We start from the raw sequence: 22837 nt of genomic DNA on the forward strand, positions 1-22837 counted from the left end.
AATAAACAGGACCTAACAATCTTTTCGCCTTCCAGACTCCACTGTGTTTTTTGCCCTCCCTGCCTCACCGGGGACACACAAGTGACTGCGACTGAAGGATGGGACATCGCGGGGTCATTTTTTTCTCCAGATAGTCGCATGAAACCACTGCTGCTGAGTTTACAGCGTACATGAGTTCGCAGCACTCGACACCGCTTGCCTGCAAAAAACTGAAAACAAGGTTGTATGGATATGCATCATTTCACTTTTCTTTGTCCGATGAGAGCTTCAGCCGTCTTCAGAACCCTTGTTCGCGGCCAAAGATTCGTCTCATTAAGCGCTTTGAGGGTCCACTTCATGAGAATATGTTACATTTGTTTGACTTGCCATACCAAGAAGATCCTTGCAGGGACTGAAGATGTTACGTATCAAAACGTCCGCGGACTGCGAGCCATGGCCAGTGAGCTTTTATATACCGCGGACTGCGAGCCATGGCCAGTGAGCTTTTATATACTGTTGCTCCATCTAATTGTTCGATTTTGTGATCAGGTAAAATTTTCAATTGTGTCTACAGCGTTGTCCGTGTGAATTCCTTCTCTTGTGTACGCGTCCTGTTCTGCTGATTTCTCTACCTGGCGCCAAATTACCATCATAGAAACCTGGCTAAATTTGCCCTCAAATTCTGTCTCATCATTACTTTACAGAAAACTATGAGGTCTTATGTAGCGACCATGATTACTCTCAGGGTAACAGTGCTAAGGGCGGTGTTTTATTTGCTGTTGACAACTTTGTGCGTTTTTTAGGCTTTGTGGATCTAAAACTGTAAAGAAATCTGGGAACAAACAAAACACCTTGCTTTCCACCAATTACATTTTTCCACGCACACGTGTCTAGCAATTTCAGCAGTTTGTTGTCGGTGTTGAGAACGTAATTCTGGCCCTAAGAACAAGTTCGTATATCGCTGCAGATTTCAGTACACTCGGCACAGATTAGGCTGATTACCCTTACAACCATTATGCCGCTCTCAAAAGCGCTTGTTCGTTAGATTTAGCTTCCAAAAACTTTGCTCCTAAAGAATACAGGTAGGAACTAGCTTGGGAACACGCCTGATCTGTTTTTCTCGAACACTGATTCTGTATCTGTCTCACCATCCGACATCCACCTTGTACCTCGCGATGAATGCCATCCCTCTTTCTATAACTTTGTTGCTGGCTATTACGTCAGCTTCTACAATTACTTCAACGACAATCTGAACTCATCTGTTCACTCGAGGTTGGTGAGTGAACAAGTTCTCCGAATCTCAGCTGTCCTTTAGGAGGGTGTGCGCCAGTTCATCCCACTTAAGCCGTTTGAAATACCCAAGTTTTCTCGGCTGAGCTCAGAGCTGCCCTCAAACGGAAGGATCGCACCCATTGTGAAGCTAAGCGCACTGGGGGCGAAAGCCGGAAGCTTGAATTTAGCTATTACAGATCATTTCATATAAACCTTTACAAGCGTGATTGTTCAGATTATACTGCATTATTTGAAAATAACTCTACCCGCGATGTCAAAAGCTTCTGGCAGTATGCGCGCGCTCTTGCGGAAACAAAAACATCGTGGGGGTTGCTGTGGTACAATCTTGTATTCGTCTTCTGGCGGGCTGGTTGGTACTTCTCGTTCATGATTGAACTGCGCGAAAAAAACGGTAACAGAGAAATAAAGTTTTTAAGTCCGTCAGAGACAGGAAACACGTACACACGTACACGTGTGTGTGTGTGTGTGTGTGTGTGTGTGTGTGTGTGTGTGTGCGCGTACGTGTTTCTTGTCTTTGTCACCGTTCCGTTCGTGCAGTTTAACCATGAATTGTATTCGTAATCACTTTAACATTTATATGCACGTTGCGTCAGTTTATGGCGCAACGTATTACGCCAGAAAGTTGCTGACTACTACACTGTCTCCTGTCTGTTACGCTTTCCTTCTCTTTCGTCAACGTGCACGAGATCCAACATTTAACCTACCATCACTGATACTAGAATACAAAATTAACAAAGGCCGAGGAGGAACCTCACTGCGCTAGCTCTCCCTCGACTCTAGCTCATTTTGTTCTGTGTTATCAAAAACGGGTTTAATGAACGTCCCAAAGCTAATCAGGCTATGAGGGACGCCATAGTGAAGGGATCCGGAAATTTCGACCACCTGGAGTTCTTTAACGTGCACTAACATCGCATCGCACAGTGCACGGGCCTCTAGCATTTCGCCTCCACCGAAATGCGACCGCCGCGGCTGGTATCGAATCCGCGTCTTCCGGGACAGCTGCCGGGCACCACAACCCTGAGCCACCGCGGCGGCTTGTGCGTTACTGATACCGTTATGTTTGATAATGTTTGACTGGTCAGGAATGCTTGAACCTGTCTATATATGTCCGAATTATACACCCATTTTCGATTCAGTTTAAAATTATGTGTTGTAATTTTTGCTTTGTTCAGCGTTGTATTTTGCGCTTTCTTTTTCCGGCATTTTCAAGCAACGGTAAACATGTTCACCTGCGTCGCCTTATGGAATGTCTCTGGCCCTTAAACAGGATAAAATTAAGTAAAGTTAAAAAAAGCAGTGTAAGGAAAGTTTTCGTGCTCAACGTCATTAAAACCAGCCCTAAGGGGCCAAAAAATTTGGTCTCATAAAAATGAGGTGTGAAGTCTCTCTTCAAACCCCTATAACGATGTACAGAACAGTTTTTATTCAGATTTAGCCTCAGTCATTGATAACTTTAACCAACGTCTCGCTCATTTTTCTAAGGATTGTAAGAAATCGCGTTGCATTTGATAGTAGCACGATTAACTGGTAATAAAGTCTGCTTTCCTTCTCATCATTACAGAACAAGAACTTAATATTTGCTGGGCAGCTTCAGTCGGTAACAATCCACAGAAATTGACGGAATTTGCATCTATGATCTTTAACGCAATTTTAGCATTCCGGAGAACGTCTTATAAGAAATCCTAAGCTATATAATTACAAGAGACAGTATTCCTACTCGGCTAAGAACGGACGCAGCACGCCCACTTCTTAAATGCGGTGATGATAAATGTGTATCATCACCGCCTTCCAATTACAGCCCTAGCGCAATGCTTATACCTGTGCCGGAAAACTCCTAGTTTATTTCTTAGCTTGTAGTGCACTCAGATGTGCAATCACAACTTCTGTGCAATGTTCTGCTACCTGGGAGCAGCGTCTCAACCGATTAGTGAAATATATGTTGAAATCTCTTTGTTACGATGTGTGCACTCAATGAAATGTGAACCTCTTTCAGTAGATAAGAATGACTAATTTTCGATCACTTTTTGCTTAGACAGTTGTGTTTAAACATTTCTGGAGCGATACATTTAAAGTTCCCTCTGTGCCTTGCCGATCTTTGGTCATAATGCTGCATCTTTCGTTCCTCAAGCGCATACGATCCTATTACGCTCCAGAAATACATATTTAATGCCATGCCATCGGAAATTAGTTCCTCTGATTAGATACGTGATAAAAATCTAGAGCAATTTTACATCGACTAATTATGGGGCGTTTTTTATTGTCAGTGTAAGTCTTTCATTTCAATTATTATTTGTGTGGCGCTTTACATTTTACTATTTGTTTTTTAACTAATTTAAATTATTATTTTTTTCTATAAAGTAGTCAAAGCTGCTCTGATGACATAGACAAACCCAATTTCTCTTATCGTGCTTCTATACATTTGTGAATACCCAGTCAAAACGCACTACAGGATTCTAAGACAGAAAATTTCTGTAGTCTGTAGTCTTGTCGTATTTTGGGCATGTCTTGTGTAGTCTGTCTTGTCTTCTCTAGTCTGCCTTGTCTTTTGTAGTCCTGTCTTCTGTAGTCTGTCTTGTCTTTTATAGTCTGTCTTCTGTAGTTTGTCCTCTCTTTTGTAGTCTGTCTTGACTTCTGTAGTCTGTCTTGTCTTCTGTAGTTTGCCTTGTCTTCTGTAGTGTGTCTTGTGTAGTGCTCGTACACAGTCGTTACTGTCACCTGTCAATTAGCACAGGATTTGTGTTCTGGAGTAGGCTATGCACAAAAATGCACAGCTTGTTAATGGTCGCTTGTCAATTAACACAAGCTTGGTGCATTCCAGAGTAATTCGTGCACAAAACCACTAGAATTGAAATGAAAATGATCAATATTTATTTACTGTTTCGTGCTTTTTTTTCGAGCTTGCTAATGCATGCTGTCCAGCGTTGTCCTGGCCGCAGGTTCCTAGATACATCGCCCATGAGCCAAGAAAAATGTTTTTTGTCTTGGCTGAAAAAAACAAAAAATAGAGATCACCGCTGCTAATTGCACAAAAAAAAATGTGAAAGCGTTGATGCTTCCTCGACACTGGTTGCCTTTCAAATTTGGCGCCATGGTTGTTTTCTCGTTGACTTGATTGGTTATCAATTAACTCTTATTTTACCATCATTTCATCCCAGCAACGATTTCGAGTTTTCAAATTTCCCTCCACGGATCGTTCCTGCCCACTCACTGAATACCCGCCCAGTCTAATCACGCGTTCATTGCCTTTCGCTTCTCAATAATAACCTAATTGCCTCTAATTTATCATTCTTTTTCCTGTCTCCTGGTTAAGTATAGGACACTTATCACTGGTCACGTGATTGCTCATTTCGAGTTTTCAAACTTCGCGCCAAGCTTTGGCTTTGTCCATACTTCCAGTTTTTCAAACTTGGCACTTGGCACTACGCTGTAGCTCCACCTACTTTCAGCGTTTTAAAATTTCGCGGCACTTTTTCTCTGGCCCAGCCACTTTTTGGACATTTTTGGCTCTAAATAATTATCCGATTATGAAATTTTCTTTTCGAGCAGCATCCTCACATCATCCTCTGCCAATTACACAACCAATCATATGACGCTATCTCTTCTAGAAGAGTTGCCCACAACTGCTGCGGACACGACCCCCGGCAACATAGCCTAGTAAACTTCTCACTTTATTCAAAATGTTGTAATACTGAACAAGGCTTATGACTGGCCGAGTTGGTACTGACTCACCTTAAAACCAGCCAGAACACACAAGGCATAATTTAATTGAAGATTTTGATTACTTGGTTTGTGAGGGTTTAACGTCCCAAAGCGACTCAGGCTATGAGGGACGCCGTAGTGGAGGGCTCCAGAAATTTCGACCACCTGGGGTTCATTAGCGTGCACTGACAACGCATAGTACATGGGCCTCTAAAATTTTGCCTCCATTGAAATTTGACTGGTGCTGCCAGGATCGAACCTGCGTCTTTTGGGACAGCAGCCGAGCGCCATAACCACTGAGCCACTGCGGCGGCATCATTGAAGGAAAGCCGCAAAAGGAGACCCGCGAAGAGATACAAGCACACAATAACCCAAAGCAGTGAAAGGGCGAAGTGCAATCAAAGGTCACTGGCATACTAATGAATCATCTAAAAAAGCAAATTCCTTACGGTGAAGGTTTTCCGGTGGCTTAGCCACACGTGTCCTTAGCCTTACCGATGTAGTAAGCCTCAACATCTACCGACAGATTTATCCCTTCCATAAACCACTGATGTGTCATGGAAATTAGGCGTGCAAAGAGACATGTCATCCTCAGATTTGCATTCACAAGATTGAGCATACGTGCCAGATTAGAATTTGCCTTCCCCCTATAGAGTGAACGTGCTCAGTCAAGTGCAAATTCAAATATCTGCCTGTCTGCCCATATTAGTTGCAGCCATAAGGCAGTGGAACGCAATAAACTCCATTACTTTTGCAAGTGGTGAACCTTTTTTTGTGACACTGTCCATTGTAGACAAGTACCCAGTTTTATCAAGCCTTTTTAATGGCGGCGCAAAGGCCTCCTGTCTTGCACTTCGATGTTAAGACAACCGCAGCATTACGCTTTCCCGCGACTTTCTTGAGACTGTGAAATACTGTGGAGGTAAGATGTATCAGCATCATCGGAGTATGTGCTCCTTACCCTTGAGCGAGTGAAAACATACTATGACAGGTTGTTGAGATGGGCAAGTGGGAACCCAGCTGCTTGGAAACCTGCTACAAGAATGCGTCCTCAGCAGTGATGGCATGACTTATCTAAAGCTGATGTCATGCACACGATTGCACACCCATCAAGTGTTTCCATCTTTACTGACCTTAACCAGCGACAAATACACCTCTTCACCATCCTTCCCCAACAACGAGTGGTCCGACTCGTAGCTAAAAAGAGCCTTCCCCGATCTTTAGCTGTAGCCCCGACAAACATATTCGTCCACAAAGCGCAAGTCTGCATCAAGAAACTGCTAACGGTTCTGCTTAGACAATTCTGATGTAAAAGACAGGCCTTGACCGCATGCCTTAAAGACTCCTAAATTATCTTGTGCCAACTTATCTGAGCCTTCTATGTCCAGAAAAATTACAGTCATGAACATAACGAAATGCTACTATGCCAAGGTCTTCCAAACAGGGCTCTAATGCCTTATTGACTTTAGACAAAAAAATGTTGCTGAGCAAAGGTACGACCTGCGTGTAAATACCACCCTGCCAACTGACAAATGCGTATTTGCAGTAAAAGGACAACAGCCCCAAGAAGCCAGCAACCGAAATCACGCAATCATCTGTAAAAGCATGTTCATTGTTCACCCTGATGCAGTTTGCACATACCACAGAGGTCTATCATGTGACAATGAATAGTGCAGGCCCTCCATGTCGATGCTCACTGCAGAGCACCTGCCCAGGTTGCTGTCCACAAGAAACTAGAACTCCACAGAACTCCACTTTTGTGAGTTGGCAAGGCGGTATTTACATCATAAATCAGGCATATGCAGAGGGTCCCAGGTTGCACTGTTCCTCCGTGACATTCTTCTGTCCAGAGTCGATACCGCATCAAAGCCCTCTTTGGAAGGCCTCGGCATAGTAGCATTTCGTCATGTTGATAGCTACCTAATTTGTTTGCATAAGGAGGGCTCAGATAAGTTGGCACAAGACGTTTTAGAAATCTTTAGGCATGTGGTCAAAGCCTATCTTTTAGGTCTGAATTTCACTAAGCATAACCGTTTGTAGCTTCTTGACTTAGACCTGCGCTTTGCGGACGACCACATATGTTGGCGCCAAAGCCCAAGATCAGGAAGCCTCTTAGCTACGAGTTGAACCACTCGAGTCTGGTGAAGGACAGGTTGGCAATCACATGCATCACGACTGCTTTATGGAAGTCATGCCATCACAGTGTTTAGAATGCATTCTCAGAGCAGGTTTTCAAGCCAATGGCACCTGGGTTCCCACTTGCCCATCTTGCGCACCTGTCAGTGTGTTTTTACTCTCTCGAGGGAACAGAACACCGTTCACATGATGCTGACATAGTTGACCAGCACAAAAAGACGGGCTCTATACCTTACCTCCACGCCATTTCGCACCATCCCAAGAAAGTTGCACCAAAGTATGATGTTGCTGTTGTCTTGACCGCTAAAAGTAAGGTAGGAGCCCTTTGCTTCTCCGTTCAAACTAGGCTTGATACAACTACGGGTAATCGTCTGCTATGCACAGTGGCAGATAAAAAATGTTCACCACTTGCAAAAGTAAACCGGTTTTTTGCATTCCACTGCCTCGTAGCTGAAACTACTATGGGCAGACAAGCAGATATCTGAATGTGCGCCTGGCTGAGAGCACTTTCACTGTATAGAGAGGAAGGCGAATTTTCACCTGACACTGCACGTTCAATCTCGTGAATGCAATCGGAGGACGACCTTTCTCTTTGCACGCCTGATTTCTGCGGCACATCAGTGGTTTAGGGAAGTGATAAATCTGTCCTGATATAGTTTAGGCTTACTACATCAGTAAGGCTAAAAACAAGTGCCTGGTTAAACCGTCGGTGAACCTTCACTGTAAGGAATTAGTTTTTTAGATGGTTTACTAGTACGTCAGTGCCTTTCAGTTATTTTTTGCCCTCTCACTGCTTTGGGGTCTTGCGTGCTTGAATCTCTTTGCAGGTCTTCTTTTGCCACATTCCTTCAATAAAATTTCAGTTGTTAGACCAGCCTCATCTTGTGCTCATCTCTTCTCCTGTTTTGTGTCTTCCGGCTGGTTTTAAGATGTAATACTGAATGCCAAAAGAAAGCCATTTTAGAGTCAAGTGCACTTATAATGGCCACAGCTATAATGAATGGTCATTTATTACAAAAAATAGTGCTTACTTCATTAATTTATGCATGAAGTATATGACACTGCGTCAAAATAAAAAAAAGGACTAAACCTCTAACCCTCATGGCCAAACTGCAGTTACCGCAAACAAAAGGACACCATAAACCTGCCCCACATGCAAAAGCTTGCACTACAGGCCAATGCAGAAATAAGATCAGATTACTTCCCAAACTGCATGACACTGCCACGCAAAGTAAAGATTGTGACAGGCAATAAAGGAGCAACAAAAAAGCAAACTAGGTAGCAGCCAATCTCATGAAGACAAGCTACAAGGTCAGGCCAACATAGACGTGGAAAAAATTTGAAAAAAAAAGCCACAACAAGCATATAATTTTTAAGGTTTTCACAGCCCTTTAAATGGCAAATACTTTCCTGAAAAAACATAACAGAAACGGCAATTTTTTTTTGGCAATCAATTTTTTCATGTACTTCATTATTCTTGAAGCATGGGCGGGCATAGAGTAGTCAGATTAGTGCATGCGTTCCTAAGCAATGCCATGCCAAAAACTGTACTTACAGAAAAAGCTTGCCTTACTGAGTGAATACCACTGGCCATCCACTAATTTCCCAGCCTGCTCCAGGTCCCTGGCAAAAATCACACGCAACTTGGTGGCTTGCACAACTTCCATGCAACTCTTGGTCTTTAGCTGGAAAAAAATTGAGGGATCAGTGAGACATAAAATTTTACATGCATTGCCTTGTTTCAATGACCGACTAAGAAAGAAACAGCGGTTTCTGTGAGCACAACTATTTTTTCACACTAGCGTTCTACAGTAAACCACGTTTATCTCGACCTAATTCACACTGACTTGCTGCACGGCCCCAGCACTACTGTGTATAGCTCTATGGTTTCAAATGCTTGTTAGCTCTGAGCCCTTGGGCTTGCACTCGTTAATGCAGAAAACCTCGGAAAGGGCAACCAGAGCTTCGAGCTGTAAGCCATAGGTATTCAGAAGCTCAGTGGTCTGTGGGAGAACTTTTGGCTGGGTGACACAGTAGCAAATGCTGCTCCAGCTACTTTCACTCCATTGCAAAAAACTCGCACAGCAGAGACCTGTCCTCCATTTTGCATTGCAGAAACAATCACTGAAATTCAAAGCACGCATACCAAATGCACACCTACCTTCCAACACAGCTTCATAATAATGGGTATAATTATTGGAATGAAATACCAGTCAGTACATGTAGTTTTCAGTTTATCCAAAAATTATAAGCAACCGACAAACAATAAACATTAAAAGAGAAATAAAATAAGCAGAATTGTTTAAAAAATCTGTCAGAAGAATTATGTGACATCCACTACACTCCAGCAGTTCTTCGCCTTGTGCACCTTCAAACCACACTTTCTTACAGGCACATTTGCACAGAAATTGGGTTGAACCTGATCTTTAAGAATCTTTTTTGGTGCAACAGTAGGAAGAAACCAGGTTTTACCCAAAAACGAAGCACCCTACACATTGCATCACAAGCCCAGATGGTGCACTTGAGTCGCCTCTTATGCTTATGCAAAAAACAGGAACAGAGATATCTTGACTAAATCAAAAAAAGAGGAAGTGCAGTGCATGTGTAATGCAGAGAAGATATAAGCAATACCACACTAAAACACTGGGAGGATTCCAAGAGTAGGTGAATGCATGAATGGGTGGCAATCGGGTGGCTAAATGAGATTAGGAAATTTGAGGAAAAAGGGTGGTAGCATGTGGCACAGGAGACAGTTACCTAAAATGAACTAGAGAACCATTGTTCTGCACTAATTTTAACAGCACATTCACACGACAGGCAAAATCACTAACTCCAGAAACAGACTGAGCATCATGCAACTCAATGTCAATCACCATTGCAAATGGCACCAGCACTGCAGACTGCACATGAGGAAAAGTAGACATATTTTTGCTCTCAACTTTGAGCAGCAGTCAGCTGCGCTTTTAAGAGCAAAGCTGTAAAGTACGGCAACATTGGCACTTTGTTTTACTGACATGAGGGTGCTTGTGAGCATGCAAGTCCCATGTTTGTTTTGCACCAAATGTGTTAATTGCGAGGTATGTTTAACTAATGAGGGGCATCTAACATGGGCATCAGCTCTTTATTACTTCCCTTCTATATCCCTCCCTTATATCACGGTTCAAGTGTCCACGAAAATGTGAGACAGTTACTGTTACATTTCCTTGAATTTTCCTTCAAGTAATTTAAAATTTTTCAAGTATACAGCTTTAAGAAGGTAGAGGTACAAACTGTGCAGTATAACCATATGCTACGGCAATAAACCAGCAATAAATCTGTGCTGACAGCAGCTTGCCCAGTGCATTGCAAGGATGCTATACCATACAAGTATTGGTGTCATCATGCAATGTTACATTACTGACTGACAATTTGGTCTCTGTGTCAGAAATACTGGTAAACCATCATTGTAGAGCACAATGTTTTTAAAGGGATAAATGAACATATAGGTCCTTTTCGAGGACACATATGCATACCAGGCAACAGGTGTGCAATGTCAAAGCACGTTTATGTTAACAGCAGCTGCGTCAAGAGCTACATCAGCGACTATATTTTATACAAGTCTACAGTTCCGGTAATTATAAGCTGAGGTACTGCTGTGAAGTGCATGTAGAGTTTCATGCATTTCTAAACCTAGCTGCAAGCCTATATTGAAAATATTTTTCTAAATACGCAGCTAAGATATGCATCACTGAAAAAGAATAACTACCATGAACGGATCAGGAGGGATGACACAGCCGAAGGCAGGAAGCACGCATGGACCAATAGATGCTGGCCGCTGGCAACTGCAAATAAATACATCCAGAGCAACAGCTGTCAGTGGCTGTAGCCATGTCATGAATGACAAGAGAGGAAATCGTCTACTGCTTTAAAAACTAAACTTAGACGAAATATAAGTAAATAAAAAACCAATGAGCTATCCCATGACAAAACAAATGAACAGATTTTATGTAATGCACCCATATACTTTCTTTGAGAAGAGTCACAATGACTGTTATAACCACACTAAAAGATGAGCTGGCTGAAATACTGCACACCAATTTGAATATAGGATGTGCAGGTTTTCATTAATTCCTATCATGGTGCCTTGCACCAATGTCTAGATATTAAATTGAAAGTTTCAACCAGTCTGCCTTGGTTAAATGAGAAGAGAGAATGGAAAAAAGCATGCCTTCACTAGCAAGAAGCTTGATATCTCACAGCACAGCTTGGCATCATAGAAAAATTGCTAGCGCATTTAACAAATCTGCATACAATTAAAAGCTGCACAAATTTGTCGACTGGCAATGCAAGTAAAGGCAAGAGAAACAAAAAAATACCAAAGAACACTCGTGAGTGCGGCGAAGGGAGGTCTGTGGGTAGGATCCCGTGCCTGGGAAGAGTTCCGAGCTCGGAGAATCGCCGGCACCACAGCTGATGGCACGCAACCAAGAATAAATAACAAAGCGAAAATGAGTAACAAAAAAACCATCGACAATGGCGAACGACTTGAATGCGGGCCACAAAAGCGAGGGATATAGCAAAAAGGTAGAAATCCTTAATAATTGCGCAGTTGCATATCCGACAGCTCGCAGTGCTCAGAAGGAGAGGAAGCATCAACGTTTACAGCTCAGGAGACGCAAGATTGATCTAACTTTGACATAACACTGCCTCAAATCCTGTTCCACTGGGGAAGCACAGACAAGTTTACAAATGACAAGGCGATGAATATGAACTAGCCTTTCGCATGCGATCACTGCCTCAAAATTTAGTATGACGCATATTAAGGCACAAGCACTAATCCGATGAGTACTAACCCTGAGCAAAATAGTGCGGTGTCTGATCGCAGCTTGGCTAGCGCGAGCGCTCCGCCGAGCGGCACTTCTCGCTCATCGTCTTCTACGCAGTGCAAATCCATGCTTTTGCGCCGAGTGTCGAAGCGCTAGCAAGCGAAAGCGTAACTCTGTTGTGATATCTGGTGCCATTTTTATTTACCACGGCACGCGAGTAATAAATGCACATAAAGACAATGAGAACAACACTTGTCATGCAGGATATAGGCCCTGCTTTTTTGGCGCCGCATTATAGCTGCGGCAACCGCAGGCGGACTGCCTCCACTCACATCCCTATATAGCCGCATACAAATAGCGCGTGTGAACACAGATCATTAGCAAAGAAGCGCAGAGCGGGACTCACCGGCCATGCGATTCATCCAGGCTTAGTAAAACGGCGCAGGAGTCTTCGTTCCCCTAATAGATGAAAACACGTCGCAGCACTCTTCATGGCTTACCCGTTGAAACTCGCCAATGTTGACAGGCCGAAATCCTGGTCGTTGGCTTCCAAAACACACTCCTGCTCACCTTCCTATTGAATGAGTTCTTCACACGTGTCCGCCGTACAAGTACTCGAGTAATTCCTCAAAGAGGCAAATAATTCAAAACACGACGTGTCGGTTGCGCTGCAATGGCGCCGACGGCTGCGCTTTCGTGTCGGTGAAAAATTACAACCGACAAAAAAATTTGTTTTTTAAACCATGAATACTTATCTTATCTTCACAACAAAGACACTGCATTTATTTTAAATTATTTTTAGATTATTAAAGAATACTAAAGCGCTTTCAGTTACTTTTTCTGGCATGTCGTTTGTAGAAGCTGCGATCCTGTGATCCCCTGAAGTGACCCGGATGTCCTAGCAGACGACGGAGCGGACGACGGAGCAGACGACGGTGTTGACAGAATGCAATTTCGTTTGATGCCAGATAAAATCTCTAAGTTGCGACAAAAACAGCGAAGAAAAGCGCCGTATCTCAAACTGGCGAATATCGTGGATAAGTTGAACGCAATTGGCACTATGGAGAGTAGCTGCGATGCATTAATTTGCGCGACACTGGCACGCTCACCGGAGATCATGAAACTTAACAGCTTAATCGGTGACCAGTACAAGCGGAGTGCTTTGATATCAACTGCGTTACGAAACTACGTCGATACTTGCGTCTCACTTTAGCTAATATGCAACAGTGGCTAGCACTCGCCGCATCCTGATCGCGTGTAGTTTAACAAGCAAGAGCCCACTAGCGCATCGAAGCAGGCGTGTTTTCGAGCTCGTATCGTTACGAAAAATACGAGTTGTTTCGGCACGTACTGGAATTGAAGTTCTCAGCCTGTGCGTCACGGACGGTGACGATGGCGTCGCGGACGATCTTAACTAAGACTCGCCGCAAAGCAGCCGATAACCCAAGCATATGTGCGTTAAAGGTTGTTCACCAGTAGTGCAAGCGTGGGCATAAAGTATCGCTCAGTGGCAGCGCCAGTCGCTCGCTTCTCGATTTTCCAGCCTTCCGAGTGAAGGTCGCAAGCTGTTGAGCCAATCAGTGAGCCAGCGGGAGTGAGCGAGGGGAGCTTTCGGGAACGACGCCGCCCGCGGGCGCGCCGGGCAATCAACTACGCGCTACCCCCTGGCTGCCCTAGTCGTCGCTAAGCCTAGCCGGTTTCGCATCGATGCAGCAGCTGAGTGCACTTCGAAACTGGCTAGCGCTGAGGTGCTGCTCTCGGCATCGTTTTACTGTGAACCTCGTCTCATAGTAAAACAAAGATATGCTCGGTTTCCGCGACACCTTCAGGAGCGGAGCCAGCTGAGGCCAGGGGAGCCGCGATTGAGCAGCAGCAATTAAAGGCGCCGTGGGGAGACATTTGTTTGTATTCCTGTTATCGCTTCTACCAACGACTCAATATTGGCCAACGATACTCCATCCGACGGCTTAGTATGGACTTGAACAAACATTACTGTCGCATTTTTCTGACGCTGGCGGCCGGTATTCAGGCTGGCATGCCGCGCCCGTACGTTATCATGTCGCTAAACTGTATGGCCGTGGTGCACATCAAAACCCCCAGACATCCTCCTTTTCGTTCAGATTGTCATAGCACACAGTCACACTGGGACCAGAGCAGTTTAGAGGACCGAGCGCGGGTGCACAGGAGCTAGACTGTGTCAAAGCAGGCGAAACTCTTTAAAGCGCGCGGTTGATGTCAGTCCCAAGACTTTATTCTCATTTCGACCGAGAATCAAATCGGTTCAAACTCGCCGGCCGCCGCATTTCACCTTCGGCTGCATACGCTGCTGTCTATATTTAGCGACATTTTCGTGTCACCGTCATAAAATTTTCAGTGAAGGCAATGAACGACATCGTAAAGTATTTTTTTTTGCTATTTTATGATAAGCACCACGTCACTGCCGCTAAAACAAATTCTCCGCCAACACTGCATCAGCGTTGGACTTAAGAGCGTTAGCTACGAGAGCTTCAAGTGTTTAGATCGGGGTGCTAGATCGGGGTGCTCAGCAAACGTGGAGAAGACAAAATACAAACATCTGAGGGCATTTCGTTTCGGAAACATTCGTTCTAAGATACAAGCAGCGTCATCTACTTCAAAGATTTTGCACTACTATTGCGATTTACAGCCACCTTCGCTATATCCGGTATGTTTCCTGCTTATATATCAGTTAACGAATTTTATAAACGTGTGCATTACAACAAGATGAATTGTTTGACTGCATCCGGAACTCTCTGCGACAAACGATTAGGCCTTATGGCTGTCTGGAAGTCCCCGGAATGCACGGTTTGGGGGCGAAAAGGTCGTCGGTGCGAATCCCACACATATTTCGGGCTTCATCTAAATATTTATTTTATCCACAGGAACATGACAAGTCAAATGACACCACTTCGATCGTTATGCGTCAAACGGGCGGCCCCCAAATTTGATGCAAATGGGCGTCCCCGGGGTTCCACTTCGATAGCCGCTATACTGGCATATGTAAAACGGATCGAAGGTATCTGTGACAACTGAGGCTCTACGCGCCCGCTGTTGCTATGTGATATAGTGTGGTAACTGTCTTGGCTAATTTGACCTTCCCTGCAGACAGACGTGTCCCTGACAAACGTAAGTAGTAAGAGCTGACGCTCTTAAAACTGAAACGCGCGGAAAAATGATATCGGGGTTGCTTTGAACATTTATACAGAGAACTGCGTGCATGTACACACATGCTGCCTTTGTGTAGCCGGATGGTTATGGCGAGTAATAATAATAATAATAATTAATAATAATTGGTTTTTGGTGGAAAGGAAATGGCGCAGTATCTGTCTCATATATCGTTGGACACCTGAACCGCGCCGTAAGGGAAGGGATAAAGGAGGGAGTGAAAGAAGAGAGCGAGTAACTTTCCCTGACTGACGATTAACGACATTCTTTTCCGCGACGCATAGAAGTCTCCTTGGTTTTTTCTGCGCATATAGTAGTAGCGGTACATTATGTTACATGGCTTGAACACGTCACAGAAGCCAAGAGGACACTGACTTTCAGTAGCGCCATTCGACTTGCGCACACCGATTGGTGTGCAGGCGCTGTCGTGGCTGCAGCTACATGCCGCCACCGCAAGAGCGTGCGGATACGCAGGCACCGCTGGCTTCGCCGCTTGTGCATACAGATTTTTTGCTTTCAAAGCCGCATTATACTCTTGAGCATGCACTACTTTCGTCACATTGTCATGTGGGAACAGAAGGGAATTAGGTGAGTGCTCGAGCAGTGCCTCTCCTCTAAGCCAATTCTCGTTCGGTGAGAGAGCCAGGTCGCGGCAAGCGAGTTGAAAACTCGATTCGCCAATGTGAATGAGCACTTCATTTCGCTCGGTGCCCGTCACCAACAAACCAGAGCACCTCGCATCCTCTTCGCGACTCGCCACAGTGAACGCGCTTTGAAGCATCTTTGGTCAATTTGATCCTATCGCTGTCACACGACCGCACGACAGTATTTCTAGAATTCTGCAGTAAAATAATTACCCTCACCAGGAATCTGTCGTATGACACATCCCACGATAGTTATCTATCGCGCGGCACAATCCACGACAGGTATCTGTCGCGTGACTCATCCCACGACAGGTATCTGTCGCGCGGCATATCCCACGACAAGCTGTTGTGTCGCGCGACAGGCCACACTACAGGTACTTTTGTCGCGTGAAAGAGGCGCGCTAGAAGTCTGTCGCGCGACTGAACCCACGACAGGCAACTTTGCTGAGGCACGCAATCTCTGTCGCGCGGCACGACTCCCACTGTCGCGCGACAGTACCTGCGACAGAAACCTGTCGCGCGACAAATGCTGCGACAGGGACCTTCTTCGCACGACAAAATGCAAGAAAGATGTCTGTCGTGCGGCAGAACCTACTACAAACAACTTTGTCGCGCGAAAGAACCCACGACACGAAGCTTGTCGCACGACACAAGGCACGACAAGACAGCTTGTCTTGCGACACAAAATTGTGTCGCGCGACAGATGCGCGACAAAAAATTCTGTCGTGCGTTTTGATCGGGTATTTATTATTATTACTACGTTTTTATTATTACGTTGTCTCCGACCTTTTCTTAGAGCCTTCACGATATAGAAATTCGCCGACGGAGGTCACTAGTTGTTGTACGAAGAAGAAGCGCTTCATGTCCGCAACTCGTCGGGGAAGTAAGCTACGCTTTCCGACTAACAGCGGAGCATCGCTCAGGGTCTGCCAAGAGCTGTATCCCAAACGCGAAGCTGTAAATAACTCGTTTACAGCTCCTACGCCTGTCACGAGCAGGTGAGCATTAGGCTTGACTGCGCGTGACTAACGGAGAGGCTTCCAGGAGAAGAGACTTCCCCGCCTGGCCTGGCTGAGCCGCTACAACTCCTAGTGCACCCAGATCGTGACCCAGGGAGGCGTGCCCTGCTCTCAAGGTCAGGGGTGCCACATCACTCAACACAAGAAATCGCTTTTTCTAGAGGGAATCGGACGATTCGTATACGGTGACTTCCCAGCCTTTTCTCCGATATCGAAGACAAATGCTCACGACGGCAGCTATTATTCATTATATGACACGGCACATGAGGGACAAAGAACTTTACTGCATATATTGATGGTTTTTCTTTTTTTTTTTACTAAACAAAAGTGTCGCTACGGCGGTGCAATAATAAATTCACAGGGCTAGCCCCGCTGCTGGTTATAAAGAGCCCCAATCATTAAAGGAAATGTTACTGTGTATATTTCCCTTGTTCTAACAGCAATGTCTGAACTATAGGGTGCTGTATTTATACTGCGTTTCGCAAGCAGACTTCCACCAGAAGGACTTGGTTGTAGACCAGTTGGTAGGACATCGTTAGGAGCAAAAGCGCAAAACAGGGCGGGACGGGACCGCCCTGTGTTGTCGCCTGCCTCAGTCCCGTCCTGTTTTGCGGTTTTGCTCCTCACGATGTTCCACCAGAAATCAATAGGTGTTTTTAGAGCAAGAGCTCTTAATGGGAGCCATCCTGCGGGCATCAGCGTGACCCCATCTCATCCGCAAGCCCGTGGCAAGGTCAGTGCAGCGACAAAGAAAGCAGCTTACCCTTCGCTCACAGCGGAGGAAGTGTTCAACGGTTTGCGAGGTGAAACAGCGTTCAGCACACTCTACCGGAAAAAGCCTACAAGCTACGAGTTATGGAAGTAGCAGCAAAGCTCTTGGCGGTGAACAGAGTCAAAGGACTGCACAGAATAAAAAGACGCGACGCCCCCAGCCGTAAGCCCCAGTCAGAAGCGCAGACCAAAGTTTTCCTCTCTGAACCAAACGTCTCGGGTTCCAACGCCGCAAGTGCTCACTGTGAGCACGACGGACGGCCAGTACCAAGAGTAGCTTTCGGCCACTTGCTCTGATCTTCGGGTTGGCACTCAAGCTACCAAAGGAGAGCGATCATTCTCGCCCCACTGGACAGTTGAAGGCAACATCCAACCTGCAACTACGGACTAGTGCTGACACCTAAGAGTTCCGCGACTGTTCCGCCTCTTAATGTTCTAAACATGTTTTTGATTTGTATTGTTGCCTTGCCCCTTTTGTCCCTCTTTTTGTGTCTCATTCTTCGAGCCTGTTTGCCTCTTTATTCATGCCTTAACTGCCTTATGTTTATTTTTTAGAAGTGTTTCACACAATGCCAACTATTTTGCTCTTGCCCTCCTGTTTCTGGCCCCTTTTTGTGCCCCAGTGATCAAATAGACTTCGATCTTGAATGACGGGTCGGATTTGAGGGCAGCACCGCTCGCGCCCTACCTCAATGCCAATCCAATAGACCCTTGCTGTTGAGTTTCCTTACCCCAGACGCCCTTGCGCCATAAAAGACCATAATCATCATCAGCGTTTCCTCTCCACGAGCCCGTCAGACGCCAACCAGAAGTCGGAGCACAACCGTCAAACCGACGGGTTGTTTCCCCTTGGCGTTAGCCCTTCCACCATGACACGAAGACGTACCAATTAAACAAGCCATCTCGACCTACGTCTTCTTGCCCCTACCTCACCCCTCACATAGCTGCAGTCATCAGCCCAGCATCTCGCTCATAACAGGCAGCGTGTCGTCTCCTAATGAAACGCTGAAAGCAGTCGACTCGGTTGAACAGTGAAAAACACTGCATCTCCTTGTAGCCGCCTGCTTGGTCCTAGCCTTTTCACCCTAAAAGAAATACCAATGGGTAAGCGGCGCGGGAACGTTTTTCAGCGTCGCCGACGACAGCCAGGCACTTCAAGAGGTGGGGTTAAGGGAAGGGGATGAATAGATAGCTAGGGCAAGAAGGTTGGAGAAAAGACAGTGTTCTAAGTAATTTGCAGCACTGTAGATACTACGGCCACTTCAGCCAATCAGAATGGCACGCGCTCCATAAATGTGTTCGTCCGCTCCAGTTTTCGCCGAATGATACCAGTTATCAGCTGCTATGTCTTCGCAGCAAGTGGTGCTTAGTGCCTCTTAAGCCTTTTCTTTTTCGATGCGAAGCGATTCGAGGACTTCGATGCTAACTGCTTCGCTTGCATAAGTAAACAGTGCACTTTCGACAGATGGCGCGCAGGAGGAGCAAGGAGGACGACCGACTCTGCGGACGCCATGTTTGCGAATGGCGGCGCACCACTTCGCAGCAGGCATGACAACAGGCCACCGCAGAGTAACGTTGTACAGAGAAGTGTCCTTGCGGGCTGTCTCTGTTAATTTAAACAGTGTTCAAAACGCTCGTTATTTCTGGAAATCATCAGACCGAACTACCTATTCAATTACTGCATTAATTGCTCGAAAAATGGCTCTACACTGTTCACATCAGGGACTTCGGAACTGATTTCTGAGTGGGAAGGGGGGTGGGGGTGGCAGGACTTCGAGTTTATTGTGAAATTTATTTATTCCATTTTATTTTCGGATTCAATTATACATTTATTTATTTTTCTTATTTTGCACTGTGAAAAGGCGTATTTGTTGATTCATATGAATTCAAATGTGCAGCTTTATAAATAACAACAATAAGGAGTGATCGGGTGCACTGAAGAAGTCTGTACATTGTTTAACTTCTGCTAATCGTGCTCATGAACGGGGATTGGATCAGACAATCAACGACTACTGTTGGGACATGATTGGTTTAGATTACTGGAGCAAAATTCTTTGCCACTGGTTACGAAGGCAATTGGCAGAGCACAACTGTGCTTGGTCTGAAAAAGAAGAGTCGGGCCCTTGTAATGAGAGTACAAAGTGTGTGTATCAGGCCGCGATAGATGCTGGGGTAAAATTTTCAGTTGTTGGCAGTTTTTCTAATTATGCGTTTGTAGCCCGTCTCATCCTACGTTGCTGGGCTTTACAAGGGGATCACAGCCACTCGGATGTGAAAATCACAGGTTAGCTTACGAACAGCTCATTTTCTGCGATCTCTGCGAGCCGCGTCCGTTGAAAAACACGAATACACGACAAAATAAAACGCATACGGTACTGCTTTTCAACACCGCTCTGAAATGCCGCGGGCAGCGCGCGTGCTTTTTCTGCCTCCGAGTACTTTTCCGACGGCTTGCTAAGATGCACGTGTTTTTGCTAACGATTTTACTGCGAGAAGTACTGACATTGTAAACCCTTCGCGATCCGCTGTTCGCAATTTCTTTTCATCGCGCTCGTGCCTGGGTGGTAAGGAAACGACGCTGGAGTCGTCTATGATTGTATCACGGAGGACTATATCTATAGCGTCTTTTGTTGCCGCCCGGGTATAAGCACAATGAAAAGAAATGCGAACAGCGGAGCGTGTACAGCGCCCCGAAAAACGAGTGAATAGGCTCATTCCGCCATTGCCACAGCACCGCGCATGAAATTTACCTGTGCACAGAAAAATACAAACATTTATTCTCTACTTCTTTCTCTCCCCTGACAAAAATAAAATGTGCGGCTTCTAACTCTGATAGGTCATTGAATGGACTGATAACCGCAGCGGTGGCCTAGTGGTTGAGCACCCGCCTCGTATGCGGGAGGTGCGGGGTTCGATCCCCAAAGTCGCCGGGTACCCACCAGTGATAGTGTGTACCAGTTTTTTCCTGTCCTGGTGCTCGGCTTTTCCGGGGTGAAATGCCTGGAAAATGGGTCTTTGACCCCACCTTGTGCAAGGAAAAATACCTTCCGCAATGGTGCTCTTTGCCCACTGTACTTTGGCGAAAGCAGCCCTTGCGTCATTAAAGCTCATAATCATCGATGAACTGATAGTTCGATTCATACTGCATGCAACAAAAATCTTCCTGGAACTTGCATACATAAGCAGAATAGCGATTTGGCCTTTCCCATACCTAATCTTTATAGGAAAAAAATGCGAAAACTTCGAAGCAAAATATAAAAAATTCGAGGGGACACTTAAGCTTCGTCTTAAGGGCATAACGCGATAGCGTAATGGGTAAATTATCATATATGCAGAATGTCATACTGTACCTTACATTCCTATATATCCCTGAGAGTCCTTCTATCCCTCCTGGCGCAGTGGTGCAGCGGTTAAGCGATGGCAGGTGCTGCCACCGGTGGGCCTTGTGCATGGACCCAGGCTGTTCTTCCCGAGCAACCTCTCGCGACTATGCAATTATATAACTGCCACCTGCCACGGTGGGCATTTTGTTCACTATCCGGTGGGCGAGTTGTGATGACGCCATAAGGTCAGGTGATCTAGGTGGCCCACCAGCCTGGGCACCACCTGCCAGAGTCATGCTCGTGGGTTTTCGCTCACAACGTCGACACCGACAACAGCGACACCGGATTTTCTGGACAACGCGGCCTCTAGCGCTGTCGCGTTGAAAGCAGTGAACAAACTTAGATATTAAAACATCGCCTCTAGACTATTCTGGAATCAACAACCAAAACTCATTCCATGAAGATGCTGCGAATGCGCTAGAAAAAGAACGGTTCGCCTGCAGTGTGCGACCCAAAAGAAGTGCCGTGTAGCCGCGCTGCCCTATCCCAAACCCCACCCGAGTGGACTGGGACGCGACCCTGTCCGGCTGCTGCACCCTCCAGGCCCAAAGGGCCTTAACGCAGCGTGCCCGGGCTGCGGCAACCGCCAATGGGGTGCCTGACTAGGCATCCCCACCTAGTGGTTGTAAGGGCGTGACCCTTCAGGTCACGACCCCCAACACTTCTATGATTAATAAATGTTTTCACCACCACCGCTGCTATTCAATAATAATAATGGTAATTGGTTTTGGGGGAAAGGAAATGGCGCAGTATCTGTTTCATATATGGGCGGACACCTGAACCGCGCCGTAAGGGAAGGGATAAAGGAGGGAGTGAAAGAAGAAAGGAAGAAAAAGGTGCCGTAGTGGAGGGCTTCGGAATAATTTCGACCACCTGGGGATCTTGAACGTGCACTGACATCGCACAGCACACGGGCGCCTTAGCGTTTTGCCTCCATAGAAACGCAGCCGCCGCGGTCGGGTTCGAACCAGGGAACTTCGGATCAGTAGTCGGGCGCTCTAACCACTGAGCCACCGCGGCGGGTAAGAAATTTGTTTTTTGTCTGACTCAGACAACAGCATTGATATAGTACTTACGCGGAAGTTGCCCGACTTCACGGCATGCACAATGACGCTTAGAGTCTGTTATCTAATGCCACGCTTTTTAAAGCATTTCATTGTACGCTCTCCTTGTGGTTGTTCCTCGAAACGGGACCAAACACGCTCCTCCTTAGAGAAGTAGCTCCATTTTCACACTGCCCAGCCAGCGGCTGAGTAATGGCAACGTCTAAATCAAGGTAATAACTCGGTACAAGCGTATTGGCTCAGCCACATTTTCGCGCAGTTTTAGCGACGACCGGATACAAAGCAATGACTCCTTATGATCTAGAATTATATGCATGGTAATCGGCCGGCTTGACGAGCGCAGGCTGACGCACGGTCTTTTTCGGTGCTTGCGTTGTTACGGACGCTAAGGAACGACAGTATGACATAAAAAAATGACTGTTTAAGCTTATTTGTACGAATATACCGCAAGGGGGGATTTTGAGAACTCGGGGGAATTTTAAAAGAAATATTATCACGATTATAATGCAATTTCAAACTATTCACACAAATCATAAGCCGATGGTCTAAACGCAGACAGCAATCTCAACTGAAGAAGCAGCGATTACGTCAACGTTATTTAAGCGGCAACGCCTCGGATGCGCGCGCCATAGTTGGGCGTCAACGCAGACTCCCACACAGCAGCAATCGCCGTCACTGCCGTGCCCCTGCTACTTGGTGTTTTGAACTCGCCAGCCCTGCGGCCGATTGCCTTTACGTGCTTTCCCTACACCGCGCAACTTTTTCAGTGGCTTCTACTTCTCACCAATCCGCACCGCCTCCTTTCTATACCCACTGACACCATTTTTGCACTTGCACACCGCGCGCTTTGCTGCAAGGTTA

General features: G+C 45.8%; 1 protein-coding gene across 1 annotated transcript; it reads right to left on the reverse strand.

Annotated features, from left to right (window-relative positions):
* Positions 1–4117: 4117 nt before the first annotated feature.
* LOC144094567 (uncharacterized) lies at positions 4118–12615 on the reverse strand. Its single transcript, XM_077628486.1, has 5 exons — positions 12319–12615; positions 11463–11556; positions 10853–10928; positions 8663–8792; positions 4118–4257 (listed from the first exon to the last, which is right to left on the reverse strand). The coding sequence occupies exons 1-5, from the start codon at positions 12332–12334 to the stop codon at positions 4133–4135; spliced, it is 441 nt and encodes a 146-aa protein (XP_077484612.1). The 5' UTR covers positions 12335–12615; the 3' UTR covers positions 4118–4132.
* Positions 12616–22837: the final 10222 nt, after the last annotated feature.

The sequence above is a fragment of the Amblyomma americanum genome, chromosome 6 (assembly GCF_052857255.1).
Source record: "Amblyomma americanum isolate KBUSLIRL-KWMA chromosome 6, ASM5285725v1, whole genome shotgun sequence".
Classification (NCBI taxonomy): Eukaryota; Metazoa; Arthropoda; class Arachnida; order Ixodida; family Ixodidae; genus Amblyomma; species Amblyomma americanum.

What these genes read in the sequence shown, in the direction of transcription:
- LOC144094567 (XM_077628486.1), bottom strand. An exon ending in GCACTCACGAGTGTTCTTTG is followed by an intron (nt 10,929 to 11,462) that starts GTATTTTTTTGT and finishes ATTTATTTGCAG; the next exon opens with TTGCCAGCGGCCAGCATCTA. An exon ending in TCCCTCCTGATCCGTTCATG is followed by an intron (nt 8,793 to 10,852) that starts GTAGTTATTCTT and finishes ATTTTTTTCCAG; the next exon opens with CTAAAGACCAAGAGTTGCAT.